General features: G+C 43.5%; 1 protein-coding gene across 3 annotated transcripts in view; it reads left to right on the top strand.

Annotated features, from left to right (window-relative positions):
- The window catches only part of IL1RAPL2 (interleukin 1 receptor accessory protein like 2), a 311,959-nt gene that overhangs the window by 187,546 nt on the left and 107,534 nt on the right, over nt 1-16,879 (top strand). For 2 of the 3 annotated variants that reach the window (XM_081963804.1, XM_081963805.1), the window contains exons 4-5: nt 4,780-4,966; nt 8,475-8,628. In XM_081963804.1, coding sequence (XP_081819930.1) covers nt 4,780-4,966; nt 8,475-8,628 — 341 coding nt within the window. Of the gene's footprint in view, nt 1-3,644; nt 3,863-4,779; nt 4,967-8,474; nt 8,629-16,879 lie in introns of those variants that run through there. The other variant, XM_081963806.1, reaches the window with a different exon arrangement.

The raw sequence follows: 16,879 nt of genomic DNA, 5'->3' as shown, positions 1-16,879 counted from the left end.
AAGAAATATGCCATTAAAAACATCCACCAGCTTCCAGATGAAGAGGGAATGGAATACTATGCAGGAGGTAGACAGACCTCCATCCATTTTCTCAAGCATCTCTTGATGAGGACACGGAAGAAGACAGATGGGTGTCATGATGGGGAGTCCACACATTCACATGCTCACATGTCACCCTTCATCCCCAAACTAAGTTACCGAATTTACACCGTTGCTCTATTTTCCCCTCTGGGGACGGTCCTGGAAGTACGCTCGGCGGAAGGAGAATCTTCTGAAGCTCCTCTGTTGCCAAGGACTGCCCGAGACATGATATGGATGAAGTCATGTCATTACACCAGAATTTGTCTGATTTCCCCCACCCCACCCAAAATTGGGGTAATTTAAGAAACAAAATAAGTGTACAAAGAGGGGAGTAGGATCCTCTTCTGACATTTTCATTGGGGTACAGATTTGATGTTATGATGGCCATTCCTTAAGTATGTCTGGTAACCACATATTTAAAGAGGACTCAACTTTGTTTTATGGGGCAGGGTAGGACAGGACAGGACAGGACAGAATAGATATTGGAATGAAAGAATAGAACAGAACAGAACAGAACCTACATTGGAATGAAAGAATAGAATAAAGTAAGAATGAGCAGAGTAAAGTAGAACAGAATAAATATTGGAATGAAAGAATAAAATAGAATGAGTAGAATAGAATAGGACAGGATAGGCCAGGACAGGATATTAGAATGAAAGAATAGAATAGAATAAGCATATTGAGTGGAATAGAATAGAATAGAATCATAAGGCAGGAAGGGACCCTGGAGGTCTTGAAGCGCCTGCTCAGGCAGGAAAAACCATCATTTCAGACCAATGGTTGTGCAGTCTCTTCTTAAAAACCTCCAATGTTGAAGCACCCACGACGTCTGGAGGCAAGTCATTCCCCTCATTAATTGATCTCACTGTCAGGAAGTTTCTCCTTAGTTCTAGGTTGCTTCTCTTCTTGATTAATTTCCACCCATTGCTTCTTGTCTTGCGTTTGGGTGCTTTGGAGAATAGCTTGAGCCCCTCTCCTTTGGGGAAGCCCCTCAAATATTGGAACAGTGCTATCTAGATAGTCCTTGCTTTCGTTAAAAAGAATCTTGGCCAACCCATCCTAGTGCCCTCAAATTGTATATCCCCTTCTTGGCAATTGGACCAGAATTGGATGCTTCTGCTCAGGGCGATATCAGGGGTGAAATCTTCCCGGTTTGGCCTGGCTCAGTTGAACCAGTGGGGAGGGTTGTCGTTGGTTCTGTGAACTGGTAATAAAAAAGCATTTCCCCCCCTGCCGGAATAGACTTTAAAAAGTGGGGGGGGAGTTGGTCATGTCCAACCAGTCACATGACCTCCCCCCCCCAAGCCACAGAACAGGTGGCAAAAAAAAAATAGATTTCACCACTGGGCGATATGCATGGAATAGTCAAAACAAATCCCAGGTTAGATAAACCAGAGAGCTGGTCACCGAGACAAGCCTTTATCGGGAGTTTTCTCACTATTTTGAAGAACGTGTGCAAATGTGTATTGTGCCGTACTAATCCTTTGCTAATGCATCTTCTCCCTCCAGGCAAAGTACATGCAGTGTTTGACTAATCGGATAGTATGTTTCCTCAATCTGACTCTTACCTAATTGCAGCTAATGAGAAGAATTCAGCAGTCTCAGGTCCTTGTGCCAGCAAGCAGTTTAAATAGAACCTGCCGGAGGCACCGGGGGGGGGGGTATGAATTAAATAATGCAAGATCATTAACTGATGCGTTTGTCAAAAGGTGTTATTCGGCGGTCCCAGCTGCCTGCGTTGCAAACTCTCTTGGTGAACTTATTCTTACCCCGACCTTCTCAACCGGCTGACCTTTCGGTTCTCTCATCAAGAGAATCCATAATCATTTGAGCTAAGTTAATTATTAATAACTCTTCCAGGAGCATGGATTGTAGAGATAACTGAGTGGGAATGGCTTGGGCACATGGACCACGGTCTTGTCATCTTTCTGTTCCTCAGTTGCCACACAGAGGGGGTGGGGCGGGGGAGGAAGTTGCAATGCATTGCTAGACAAAATAAAGAACTTTCTCCTCAGAACCAAGGTCATCTCCACAGGCAACCATTAAGGTTGGGGAAGGAGTGGCTGAAGACCCGCCAGTGAACCCAATTGGTCAACCTGACCTGTGACACTTGGGGAATAGGGTTATTTCTTAGTTTAATTATTCTGAATCCCCAGGGGAAAGATTTCGATTTGGTTTTCCATTGAAGCTGTGCCAATATGATGTAGTCAATAAACAGGACCTGTTGTGGCCCACCAGCAGCCAGCAGAACTGGCAACAGATTCATACCGTGAGGAGGCTGGGGAGGAACCTGGGCCAGTCCTGGAGCCTGGCAAAGGCTTGGACGAGGGCTCTGCACGGGAGGCAAAGAGGGGGCCGAGGCCGTCTGGTAGTGTGATGTGCTGCCTCTGGAGCCTCTGGAGTCTGATATCAGCGGGGCAGAAGAACAATGTGAGCCTGCTCCCAGTGTGTGCATGCGCAGAGCTGCCAGAGGGCAAGAACAATGAAGGAAAAAAGGGCCACCTGGGATCCCATTTTTGTGAAAAACAGGCCGTTTTTCGCAAAACCTGAGGTGTTTTTGTCTTCCCCCAGCCCCCAGGAGTACTCTGCAGGCTTCAGCAGGACTGGGGGAAGGCAAAAATTTCCCCCCATTTTTGTGGGAAATGCCCCTTTTCTGCCCATTTTTCACAAAACAGGGGCATTTTTGCCTTCCCCCAGCCCTGCTGAAGCCTGCCGAGTGCTCCTGGGGGCCGGGGAGGACAAAAACTTTTTTTTCTTATTTACCTCTTCAAAATCTTGGTGAACCCTATACACCGGTGCGTCTTATAATCCGAAAAATACGGTATATGCCGGTGGTGGACCTCCACTTACAATAATTCCTTTAGTGACCGTTCACAGTTAGAACAGCGCTGAAAAAAGTGACTTATGACCGTTTTTTACCCTAACGACCATTGTAGCTCGGTCATGGGATCAAAATGCACACACTTGGCGACGGACTCATATTTACAGTGGTTGCAGTGTCTCGCAATCATGTGATTCACTTTTGCAACTTTCTGACAAGCAAAGTCAGTGGGGAGGGCAGGTTCGCTTCACAATAGGGCTACTCATTTCACTGCAATATATACACCCTGTTTCCCTGAAAATAAGACCTCCCCGCATAATAAGCCCAATGGGGCTTTTGAGCGCATGCACTAAAATGAGCCCTCCCCCCAAAATGTTGCAACGCAGCAGCCGCCATGAGGTGACCACGCTCGCCACCTCCCGCACCTCAAAAATAATAAGACCTCCCTGAAAATAAGGCCAAGCGCTTATTGTGGGGGTCAAAAGAAAATAAGACCCTGTCTTGTTTTTGGGGACACATGATAGGTAGGTAGATAGGTAGGTGGGTGGGTAGGTAGGTAGGTAGGTAGGTAGATAGATAGATAGATGATAGATAGATAGATAGATAGATAGATAGATGATAGATAGATAGATAGATAGATAGATAGATAGATAGATAGATAGATAGATAGATAGATAGATAGATAGATAGATAGATATTTTAACAAAGCAAATGTGATTAGGATTAGCTATAAAGGAATATAAGAGAACAGGTCAAAAGCCATATTTAGTTTTTATATAATTGGCTATAATTAAATCTTACTAAAATGGTAATGAAATGAAACCCAAGTAAATCTTTAAAATCAATTTGTTTAATGCAGCTAATGTGATTTCTCTCTGTTCATTTTCTCCATCTGCCAGATTCTGGAGAGGCAAATTATTTCTCAAATTCTTGCCTTGGATTAAATAAAGATGGGGTCAAGTATGTCATTCATCGTTATTTGATTTAACTTGCAAAAGATTAAGTGGGTCGCTGCAATGGGTCCATCTCATTTTGCAATGCTCCTTGAATTTTTATATATATATATATATATTTGTACTTAGTCATCTTAGAGTAGAATAGAATAGAATAACAGAGTTGGAAGGGACCTTGGAAGTCTTCTAGTCCAAGCCCCTGCTTAGGCAGAAAACCCTACCCCACTGCAAAGGGTTATCCGACATCTTCTTAAAACCTTCCAGTGTTGGAGCATTTACAACTTCTGGAGGCCAGTTGTTCCACTGATTAATTGTTCTCATTGTCAGGAAATTCCTCCTTAGTTCTAAGTTGCTTCTCTCCTCCTTGATTAGTTTCCATCCGTTGCTTCCCAACTGCTTCTAATTTCAACGGTTGTTATATGCCATCCTGAGACTTTTTCAAGGAATGGAGGTACAACTAATCCTCAACTTACAACAGTTCATTTACTGACTGTTCAAAGTTACAAGGGCATTGAAAAAGAGTGAATTATGGCCATTTTTCACACTTATGATCATTGCACCATCCCATGATCAAAATTCAGGCTCTTGGCAACTGACTACTATTTATGTCTGTTGCAAAGTCTCTGGGTCACATGATGATCCCCTTTTGCAACCTTCTGAGAAGCAAAGTCAATGTTACTAACATAACAACGGCAACAATTCACTTAACAACTGTGTCGAGAAAGGTCATAAAATGGGAGAAAACTCACTTAACTCACTGAGTGACATAAATTTTGGGCTCCATTGTGGTCATAAGTCAAAGACTACCTGTCCTTCATATGTGTTTGCACTCTCCATGTTCAAAGATAAAGGTGATTGATTCAGAGGATGAATATTGCTAATTTTACGTTTTAACCGCTGCCGCCGTCTGTTATTTCCCTGCAGAAACTCAACATATTGCATGAAAGTATCCATGTCCTTGACGGTTGCCGAAAATGAACTTGGACTTTGTTACAACAGCACAATTCGTTACTTAGAAAAATCAGAAATCACCAGGACCAAAGTCATTTCCTGCCCGGATACTGAGGATTACAAAACGGGCAAGAAAGAACAGGATATAATCTGGTATAAGGTGAGACAGTTACACAGAAGGAAGGAAGGAAGGAAGGAAGGAAGGAAGGAAGGAAGGAAGGAAGGAAGGAAGGAAGGAAGGAAGGACATAGATGGATAGATAGATAGATAGATAGATAGATAGATAGATAGATAGATAGATAGATAGATGATAGATAGATAGATAGATAGATAGATAGATAGATAGATAGATACATAGGTAGATACTGTAGATAGATGGATAGATGGATGGAGAAAGAGAGAGATATAGATAGATAGATAGATAGATAGATAGATAGATAGATGATAGATAGATAGATAGATAGATAGATAGATAGATAGATAGATAGATAGATCTGATAGATCTTTATCTGATAGATAAAGAGGGGGAAGGAGAGAGAGATAGGATGGATGGATGAATGGATGGAGAAAGAGATAGATGATAGATAGATAGATGATAGATAGATAGATAGATAGATAGATAGATAGATAGATAGATAGATAGATAAAGAGGGGAGAAGGAGAGAGAGATTGGATGGATGGATGGATGGATGGTGGATGGGTGGGTGGGTGGAGAGAGAGTGTATGTGTGTGTGTGAGAGAGAGGGAGGGAGAGAGAGAAAGAGAGAGGGAGAGGAGGTATAGACAGACCATCAGATAGATGCCATAGTTAAGCAGGGGCGGGGGTGGGAAAACAATTGCATTTTAAAATGAATTTCTACTCTGCTTTTTCTGGCAACCGAAAGCAGCTAACTGGAGCAACTCATTAAAAAGATGCAGATGGAATAACAGGAAAACAAAGGCTCAGAAGACGAAGGCTCAGAAGAGGGGGGGCTCAGGGAGCTGCTTCTTGGGAGTCAGTGACCCCAAATTGCAAAAAGAAAAAAAAATAGTTTCAAAGCCATCCGACTTTTCAGGTTTTCCTAAAAAAGAAAAGGAAAAGGAAGAGCAGTTCAGACCTCACACTGGTGAAAAAACAGCTCGGCAGAGCCTCTTTTCAGTGCAAGCTTCGTAATGGGGGAAATTATGGGAAAAGACACTTTTAGTTGATGGAAATTGTTGCTGTTCCTTTGATTTCCTGCTTTTATATATGGACGACTTTTCATTCTAGAACAGCCTTCCTCTTTCTTCCTGAGTTGGCCTCCCGGGAGTTTTTTTTAAAGTCCTGTTTTTCCTTCATTTCATCTGGAATTTCTCCACCCCTCTCTTTCCTTCCCTTCTTCCATACCTTCCTTCCATCTCTCCCTCCCTTCCTTCCTTCTTTCCCTCCCTCCCTCCCACTCTCCCTTCTTCTCCTTCCTTCCTTCCTTCCTTTCTCCCGTTCTCCCTCCTTCCTTCCTCCCACTGTCCTGCCTTCTCTCCTTACCTCCTTCCTTTCTATCTTCCACCCGCTCTCCTTCCTTCCTTCCTTCCTTCCTTCCTTCCTTCCTTCCTTCCTTCCTTCCGTCTCTTTCTATAACTTTCCTTCCTTTTCACCTTCTTTGTTCCTTCCTTCCTTCCTTCCTCCCACTCTCCCTCCTTCCTTCTTCCCACTCTCGCTCATTCCCTCCTTTCTTCCTCCCTCCCTCCCTCCCTTCCCTCCTTCCTTCCCATCAACCACCACCTATCTTTCTCTGCATTTTGCCACCAAAACAGAATGAGGCCATTGAAACTTCAACTGGTGAGCTTTGCTTCCAATGCTGCAATGTTTGCAAATAATTTATCTAAAACCAGGACGACATGCAGAGTCTTGCCGTATGTCACAAGAGAGCAGAGACCTCCTGATTCTTGGTCTTATGTCAGGGAAGGCTGACAACACCCGTGCTGTTATGAAAGATTAATAGAAAGCAAGGTGGTTAGTGCAGGGTGTTGGGTTGTGTTAGTTATATTAGGCTGTATTAGTTGGGGAGCAACTTTGCCCCCTTTGCCCCCTGTGAGAAAAATATTTATCTCAAGCCAGCCTAGCAAAGGAGGCCATCGAAGGGTGTAGCTCTCCCAAGGAGAGAGGAAGATCTTCATTAGAAGGCTACATAGTGGCATCCTTCAACCTCCAGGGACATATGCAGATTTTGTCCTAAGCCCATGAGGTCATTATCCTGCTTTTGAAAACTGTCATCCAGAAAGCAATTTAGCAAAGGTCACATCTCACTTCAGGGATGGGTTGCTGCCGGTTTTACTATCAGTTCGCACACACACACACACACACACACACACACACATCCGCCACGCCAGATGCGTGCGCTGTTTAATGTAAATTGTTCTGCGCACATGCAGTCAATAAAATCCAAAATGGTGGCGGCAGCCCAGCAATGGCGAGGGAACCGTTTTGGGGGCGTGGCAGGCCTCGGTCACTGCCAGTTCTGTGACTCAGGCCAGACTTCCACTACCGGTTCGGCCAAACCGACAGCAACCCACCTCTGTCTCCCTTCCCTGTTGCCTGCTCTCTCTCTCTCTCTCTCTCTCTCTTCTCTCCCTCCCTCCCTCTCTCTCTCTGTGTATGTGTGTCTGTGTGTTTGTGTCTAGGGGAGGGTGGGTATAAAAAAAGAGAATGAGTAGCAGAATACCAGAGTTGGAAGGGACCTTGAAGTCTTCTAGTCCAACACCCTGCCCAAGTAGGAGACCCCATACCACGTCCAGTCTCGTCTTGAAAGACGCCTGTGATGGGGATCCCACCATTTCTGAAGGCAAGCCGTAGATTCTTCCCACAGCTTCAAGAGTTTATTGTGATATCCTGTGATAAGAAAGTAGCCATGACTATTTCTTGACTCGGCCTGAGCTCTTGACTGCGTTGGCTGAGAATTTGGGGAATTCCCCCTCCAATACATGTGGATCTCCTCTCCTCTCCTCCCCTCCCCTCCCCTCTCATCTCCCTCTCCCTCTCTTTGTGTATGCATCCCTGTGACCCACACATTTACATACATTTAGCTCTGCGTTTCGAAGGCCAAGTGAGTTTATAGCTGAAGCAACATTTCAACACATCTGATGCCGAGGTCCTTTGCCTTGTTATTATCTGAGTTCCACCCATAAGTTACACCACATCTGCCTGATGGGTGACAACTAACAATTAAGTTGTCATCCCGATTAAACTGAGCAGAAGGGAGATTGCCCATTGAAAGACGCAACGGAGCAATGACAGGATTGCAAGTCAGACGTTTTAAAAATGACTGGTGTGCAGGCAAGACAACAAAGCACATTGCAACAGCTTCTCCCGGGGTCAGGTTTTCCGCTTGGGGTTGGGACTACAGTCTCCAGAATTCCCAGCCAACACGGGAAATGAAAAAACAAAAGGATTCTACCAGAGACTCTTCTAATCTGCTCTCCAATCTTTGTCCCCTGATGTGAGGTAAATTCCCTCACCTCAGAAATTTGCAAGGTTGACCTGGAACTTGCAAGATTCTCCTTCCTGGGTCACCACCGACATTGTAGTAAATAAATAAAACAAATCATGCATAATTGAGGATCCAGTCAAGTTGCATTAGTGGATCGTGCAATCTTGTTGGCTCGAAGCACCGATGTCTTTGTGTTGTTTTTTTGCTTCCCTTCCTCCTCAGGAGTGCAAGCCCAAATTGTGGAGAAGCGTGGTTGTTCAGAAAGAGAACACGCTTTTAATAGAAGATGTGCAGGAGGAAGACAGTGGAAATTACACCTGTGAGCTGAAGTTCGAAGGGAAGCTGATCAGACGCACAACTGAACTCAAAGTTACAGGTAAGTTCTGTAATTTACCTGTAAGTAAGCTTCCGGCGTGGATTCGGAAGACAATGCTTACAACAGGGATGGCCTAAAAAAATTGATGGTCTGTCTTATTCCTTCTTGATTTACTGTAGTTTATGTGCCACACTGGCACCTTTGCGGGATCAATGAATCCAAGAAACGAAGACTTGTCCAAAGGAATAGAATAGAATAGAAAAACAGAGTTGGAAGGGACCTTCTAAGGTCTTCTAGTCCAACCCTCTGCTTAGGCAGGAAACCATAAGCCACTTCAGACAAATGGTTATCCAACATCTTCTTAAAAACTTCCAGTGTTGGAGCATTCACAACTTCTGGAGGCAAGTTGTTCCACTGATTAATTGATCTCACTGTCAGGAATTTTCTCCTCAGTTCTAGGTTGCTTCTTTCCTCCTTGATTAGTTTCCACACGTGGCTTCTAGTCCTGCCCTCAGGTGCTTTGGAGAACAGCTTGACTCCCTTTTCTTTGTGGCAGCCCCTTGAGATATTGGAAGACTGCTATCATTTCTCCCCTAGTCCTTCTTTTCACTAAACTAGACATACCCAGTTCCTGCAACCGTTCTCTGTATGTTTTAGCCTCCAGTCCCCTAATCCTCTTTGTTGCTCTTCTCTGCACTCTTTCCAGAGTTTCAACATTTTTTTTATATCGTGGCCACCAAAACTGGATGCCGTATTCCAAGGGTGGCCTTACCAAGGCCTTATAAAGTGGCATTAACGCTTCACGTGATCTTGATTCTATCAAGGCATTGTATGAACACTGTCCTTGGGTGTCCTTGGCCCCAGGCCCACTCTCATACCCACAAGACAGTGCATGATATCATGTACAATAAAATACTTCTGTAGAAGTGGAGGAAAAAAATTAATCTTGCCATGTGAGCCCGCTCTGCTTGTTTGCTTATTTTTTATTTATTTGTATCCCACCTTTATTATTTTTAGAAATAACTCAAGGCAGAAAAAATATCTGATACTCTTTCCCCTTCCTATTTTCCCTACAATGATAGCCCCATGGGGTGGGGTGGGCTGAGAGAGAGGGACTAACTCAAAGTCACCCAGCTGGCTTTCATGACTAAGGTAGGGCTAGAACTCACAGTCTCCTGGTAGTTGGCCCAAAATCATTCAGCTGACTTTTACACCTAAGGTGGGACTAGAACTCACAGTCTCCTGGTGATTGGCTTAAAGCAGCCAGCTGGCTTTCACACCTAGGTCAGGACTAGAACTCACAGTCTCCTGGTGCTTGACCCAAAGTCACCAACTGTCTAAGGCTGGATTAGACCTCACAATCTCCTGGTGTTGGCTTAAAGTCAGCCGGATGGCTTTCACACCTAAGGCAGGACTAGAACTCACAGTCCCCTGGTGGTTGACCCAAAGTTACCCAGCTGCCTAAGGCTGGACTAGACCTCACCAGCTCCTGCTCCTTAGCCTGGTGCCTTAATCACTAGGCCAAACTGGCTCTCATCTCTTCATACCATCTCATAAATTCCTAATTTGTTAGAGTATTATGGATTCGCCAACCTGTTTCTCCAAACCTATGCCGAGATAAGTTGGGCTGTGAACAGACGTGATCTTTGCCTGCCCTGCTGTTTGTTTTCAAAGATTATGAGATGTGGAGAAGCTGCTTGAAGGCGGACCTGATTTTAGAGTTCATATGAATATTTCAAGATGTCAGGCAGGCAGGAATGAGGGGGGGGGGTCTTCTCTCCTAGCTTCTGAGTTTTGCCTGGGGACTTATCATTGCCAATTGTCACTCTCCGTGCTCTGCAGCCAGGGGAGCTCTTCTAAGCCAGGCCTGTCAAATGGAGTGAGGATAATTTGATCTGTTGTTTCTCCAGACTTAACAGGGTTTTAACCATTTTGTATTATTTCGTATTGGGAGCGTGAATCTGTCAGCTCGGCTGGCCCCAGGGAAGGAAATAATAAACCCCCAAATGAACTATGGAAAGACAGATGGGGGCGGGGAACAGGGACACACACACACTCTGGTGTCTTGTTCTATATTTATTTTCTGCTGCTGATTGTTGACTTATGCCCACTTTGTCATGCTTGTGAAGACAAGATGGTGGCCATACCCATGTGTGATTGGAACCCTGTGCTCCTCCAAGCTTCTTGGATGAGAAGCGAAATGTTTTCAAGGGGGAAAAAATCAAGAAAGTCCAGTTGCTTGGGTCAACCATGGCTGATTGATGGAGAATCTCCATAGAAATCTAAATAAATAAATAAATAAATAGACAAGGTCAACAATTGGGGGTAACTGAAGTGGACATCTTAAAGACAAAAGTCAGAAAACCCAACCTTAACGTAGCAAATATTTTTTGCCAAAAAAAAATGGAGGGCCTCTTTTCTGATGGATTCCATTAGACCAGGGATCAGCAACCCACAGTTCTGGAGCTGCCTGTGGCTCTTTCATCCCTCTGCTGCGGCTCCCTGTCACTCAAAATATACGTCAGAAACACCAATGTGCGACACTCGCTGGCATGCGATTTATTGAGCTTTTTGACCCCTGGTAGACCAACCATGGATCAATCCAAGAAAAGAAAAGTTTCAGAAGAAAACAGAACGTTTAATTCAACTCCATAGGCTGGTTTTGTAGCCGCTCGGGAAATAGTCAGGCACTGGAAGGATTTTGTGGCTCCCTGTGTTTTCTGTGGGAAACGTGTCCAAATGGCTCTTTGAGTGTTTAAGGTTGCCGACCCCTGCATTAGACAACTCGTCTTTACTTTTCAATAGCTGTGTCAAGATTGATCCTAGACTCATGGAGATGACAATTCCGAAAAGGAAAGAAAGATAGAGGTTTCCTTCAGAAGGCCTGTAAAGATGCCGCGAAAAAGGAGCAATATGCTGCAGTCTATGAATTATATATAATCCCAGTTCTCTGTTGCTTTGCTTTACAGCTTCCCAAGTAGAGTGTATCGCATGAAGAGTAATTAGAATGGTAAATAATGTTCCCTTTTATCGTTTTGTGAGGCATTCCGCCATTTTTTCCCCCAGAGTCAACTCATTTACTTTACTCCAGTCTTAAATCACTAGATTACTTGGTTGGCCCGTGAGAGAAATGTGGTCTCTTAAGTTTCTTTCTCTGTAAACACGTTTTTGTATCGATGCTGCTATCTCACAACTAAGAGGCACCGTTGGAAGGGCAGGGAGTGATTGTTTTAGTTTCTTTATTTTTCCTCTTGTCAGCAGTTGTTTTGGCCCCAATTTTTAGCGAATTCTACTTTTACTTGGAAGAATCCGAAAATTAATTTCAAAGTTGGGAGAATGAGTGCCTTTTGTGACATCTTTTAGTCGCTTCTGAGCCTCAGGGCTATGTTTTTCAACCTTGGCCTCTTTGTGAGGTGTGCACTTCAACTCCCAGAATTCAGTGCTGACAGAGGAATTCTGGGAATTGAAGCCCACCGAACCTGTAGTCCCAAAAGATCAGCCTTCCAGTTGAATGGGGCGGTAAGTTACACCTTTCGCCTTATGTTTGCAGATACAGTGCTTTTTGTGGCATCTTTTAGTCGCTGACTAAAAGAATTAGTAGTCTGGGAATTAGAATTAGAATTCTGGGAATTGAAGGCCACCGAACCTGAAGTCCCAAAAGACCACCTCCCAGCCTTATGTTTCCAGATGCAAGGTTCCTGTTTATCATCTTTCGCGTCTTTTAAAAACAAGAGTGCTTTGCACTTATAATGCCCATCGACTCTGAGCTACTTATGGGGGATGATCAAGATGAAGTATTTATGTCAGCGTAATTAATCAACTTCTGTGGATAATTAACTGGAAGAAATCCAAGGGTAAAAGGATGGTTAGCAGTCAATACTTGGAAGTTATCATGGTAGCCTCAAAGGTGCTTTTTTCAAAACGCAACTGGATAACGCAGCTGACAGCAAATCTCCATAGACATCACACAACTGGTATAAAAGGTTGTAATAAGATTTGAAGCAGTATAGAACTTGGTATGTTCTTTTCACATCTCTCTTCTTCTTCTTCTTCTTCTTCTTCTTCTTCTTCTTCTTCTTCTTCTTCTTCTTCTTCTTCTTCTTCTTCTTCTTCTTCTGCCATGTCCATCATTGGATGTTGGCGATCGTGTTGGCAATCCCATTTTCATCAACAGCCACACAAAAAAGTGCTGCTGAGTTTTGTCTAAACCGGTCCCTTAGATTTTGAAGCCATGATGGTCTTTTTCTGGAGCACTGATGAGGTTACCTAGTTTGGTAATGAACTGTCTGCAAGAAAACCACTAAGCTCAGAGAACACCAAAGCCTCCACAATCATCCTCCTCCACCACCACCACAACTTCTTACTCTCCATACACTCCACCTCCCTTTTTGCGCTGATGCTGTTAACTAGTTGGGTCGTGAAATGCCTGCAAGAAAACCACCAAGCTCAGCGAGCAGCAAGGACCTCACAGTTCAACCCTGAGCCACAAATATTCTCTTTTAAGAGAATATATGTAGCTCAAGATACAGTAGCTCAGTGCCGGGGAATTATTGACATTCTCAATAATTATGATACACAGTCATAAGTGCCTTTTTTCAATGCCGTCATTGTGAGTGGTCACTAAACGAACTGCTGTAAGTCGAGGACAGCCTGTACCGACAACTTTCTACACGTTCTTCTTTTGTGAATGAGGTTTCTCTTATGACTTTGCTGGGATGGTTCCTGACAGATGGCAGGATAAATGTTTGCATCAATGAATTGGGAAGCGCCAGGTAATAATGACAGGTTTCTTTCTTTCTTTTTTAATCACTCTTCCCGAGAAACAGAGCAACCCGTTTTTATTAGAGAAACTTTACTTGAAATTGCAGATCTGTTGTTTCCATAATTGGAACACACGCGGCTGCTACCAAAGATGTCATTAGTTTTCAGGCTTAGAAGTTCAGGAAGGAAAAAAAAATCAGTTTTAACGGGAGAGACATAATCGTCTGTTGCAAACAATGGTGCCAAATCCCAACTGATCTAACTGAACGTATAATTAGTATGCACAACTTTCTGTTTTGTGGATGGAGAAGCCATTGGCTGCCTTTCAGAGGTGGAATTCAGCCAGTTCGGACAAGTTTGCCCAAATCGGTAGTGGAAATTGTGGGTGAGCCAGCCCCGCCACCAGTCCTTAGATAAACATTAAAAACATTGGACATAGTGCGACATTTCTGGCATAAACATTTCCATATAGTGATTAGATCTTACAATAATTATGTTTTATCTCCTTTACATAGGTGTATGTAGTCAGTCAGTTGATCCTTTCTTATACATAATTACTAATCATGCAAATACATATCCTATTCCTACCTGTCAAACCTTCTTAAGACCGTATTTTCCAATTCTTGTCTGTCTTTTCTTGCCCTGACCTTTTCCCCTCGTTTCTAACATCGGTACCACTTGTCCCAGATTTCATGATATTCCGTCTCACCCTCATCTTTGAGCTCTAGAGTCAGTCTGTCCACCTCTGTGCACATCAGTATCTTATTCATTATTTCTTGTTCCGAGGGAGTCTCCTTATTTTTCCATTTTTGTGCAAAAACCAGTCTTGCTGCCATTAAAATATGCAGCATTAAATATAGCCCACCTTTCTTTGATGATCCCTCAACTCCATCTTTTGATTTAGCATCTCTTCCAAATACTTTCTTATCTGGTGCTATTTAGGCACGTTTTTGAGGCCAAGGTTCATGCAGGAGCAAAGCACATGCACGGAAGGCTGGGCACATACGCAGAAGTGGTGCATGCACGGCAAACTGGTGGTTACAAAATGTGAAACCCACCGCTCCTGCCATTGTGGCTTTTTCTACATCTTTACTACGACAACACGGAAAGTCAGGGTGAGTTAGTTTAACAGGACTGGAGTGCATTGGGAGGCAGCAAATTGGGAGCAGGCACATAACACAAAAGGATGAAAAAATAAACGCCCTGTTTCCACTTGTCCTCCTTCCGTGCTACCCAGAATTCTGTTCATCTTATGAGAGAAGTAATAGAATACGGCATTGATGTATTACGTTGGTGTATTTTAACCTCCGCAACTTTAACATCAGGGAGGGAACTTCAACCAAGTAGATTAAGTCTTTCAACATCTCCCAAAGCATTTCCTTCTTCTAGGAGATGGGTGGGGGTTGCTAACTTTCTGCAGTGTTTTTCTGCTTTCCCACTGTGCTGCATTCTAAGTAGGTTGGCGGATAATCCCGTTTATCCACAGTCAGCTAAAAGGCAAGAGGATGGGGGCAGCGACGTTACCTGTGCCCACGGGAGGGCTCTGGGATTCTCAATCTATTCGTAGCTTTTGCCAAAAGTTTTAATTCTTTTCCGAATTATTCTTTTCAGAGCGCTCTCTGCCGAAGCTTTTAAGGGGAAGTTGGCTTAGCCTTTGGAAAGCTTTCTTCCACAGCACCTGAAAAAGAATACCTGAAATATAGTTTCCAGGGCACGTCGCAAAGGAGAGGTAGCTCACAGCAGTAGCTGATAGATAACAGTTTAGATTTGAAGGGGGGAGGGGAGTTAAAAAAAACTTACAGGAGGAACAAAACTGGTTTCAAGACTTAATCTGCGTCTCCGCTTTAAACATTTTTTAGCTCTGATCTCACTTCCAATAATTCACCACGAGGGCTCTTTAAAAAACCACAATTCATGGTTTTCACTTGGCTAGGAAGGCTGCAAATGCGACAACTCCTTTTGAATTGCACAGAAAAATGTTTCTTTTCAGTCTCTCTCGCCAAAGCAGCGCTGAGATAATATGAGTTTTCCTTTCTTATATTTTCTCAGGCACAGCTTGCCAAATAGCCAGGCATGGTTTCTGGGAGAGAGAAAAAGGGGAAAAAAGAAAGATTAACAAAACTCAAACGGCCTAAAAAGTAAAGAAGATGATGTGTTTTCTAGCTTCATCCCTTTTGGGGGGGGAGGGGGGGGAATCGGTTGGCATTTTTATGGTGAATCCAAGAAGTTGAAATTGAAATGGTCATAAAAGTGCCAAGTGTTTTTTAAAAGCTCACCCCCCCCCCCATCCATTAACTTTCTTCTACCTTTTCTCTAACGGACGCAATGGCTCAGTGGCTAAGATGCTCAGCTTGACGATCAGAAAAGTCAGCAGTTCGGCGGTTCGAATCCCTAGTGCCGCGTAACAGAGTGAGCTCCCATTACTTAATTAACAGAGTTCAGCGTGTTAAGAGAACGCAGAACCTAGGTTTTAGGTGACCTGGATGTTTCCCAAGACAGCTTACAGCTATTATATTGATACTTGTGTGTGTCTGTGTGTGTGTGTGTGTGTAAGTGTGCAGGTAGTTCCTGATTTACAACCACAACTGGGGTCAAAACTTCCATTGCTATGTGAGCCAGTTGTTAAACGAGACACATCCGATTTTACGACCGATATATTTGTTCTGACCTAGGCTTCCTGAGAAAGTATAAATCACCATCTTAGTCCCCAAAACCTCCTTTTATTTATGCAGCTGTGAATTATGGTCATTCACAGTCCACAAGGCTGCACAAACAGTCCGTGAAGGTTCCGACAGATGCCTGCTCGAGTTGCCACAGTCTTTCAGGGGAATGTTGATAAACACCCACCTTTTCTCCCTGGGAATGCTGCCAGAGACCGCATTGCCAAATGCAGAGCAAGGCCAAACTTAGCACAGAGTCAAACAGAACTTTTCCAAGCTTGAACTAATGAGCTACCGTATTTTTCAGAGTATAAGACGCTCCAAAGTATAAGACACACCTAGATTTTGGGGAGGAAAACAAGGGAAAAATATCTGCCTCTGCCTCTCAGCAATTTGCCTCCTTGCAACAAACAGTACAGACAATATACACAGTTTGTAGTGTTATATTTCAGATTATACTGTACAGATGCTATTAAAATTGATGTGATTTTGGAAGTATAGATATTCTCTGATATTTAAAAGAATAGCACATTTTAAAACAATAGCACAGGGCCTCTTCAGATCAAGCATTTATTTTAAAAACCTTCTTCACTTTGTTAAGTTGTCTAGAGTAGTAATAAAGCAGTCTTTAAAAAACAAGTCTAATAATGTGAACATTCTATAGGCATTTATAGTTGACTTACCTCCTTGCAGCAAACAGCCTGATCAGCAGAAGAAAAAAAAAAACTGCCTGCCAGCAATTTGCCACGTGGGGCAAACAGCAAGTTTCACTTCAATTTCTCCCGATCATCAGCTGTTACAGGGATTGCTATAGCTTATTGAAGCCTCCGCAAGCCCCCGTTTGCTGCAAAGAGGTAAATTGCTGGGAGGCAGAGGCAAAAGGGTTGGGG

This window comes from Natrix helvetica (genome assembly GCF_964273705.1).
Source record: "Natrix helvetica genome assembly, chromosome: 11".
NCBI lineage: Eukaryota > Metazoa > Chordata > Lepidosauria > Squamata > Natricidae > Natrix > Natrix helvetica.
Note: the sequence above shows the minus strand (reverse complement) of the source record. Positions and strands in the feature narration are given on the sequence as shown.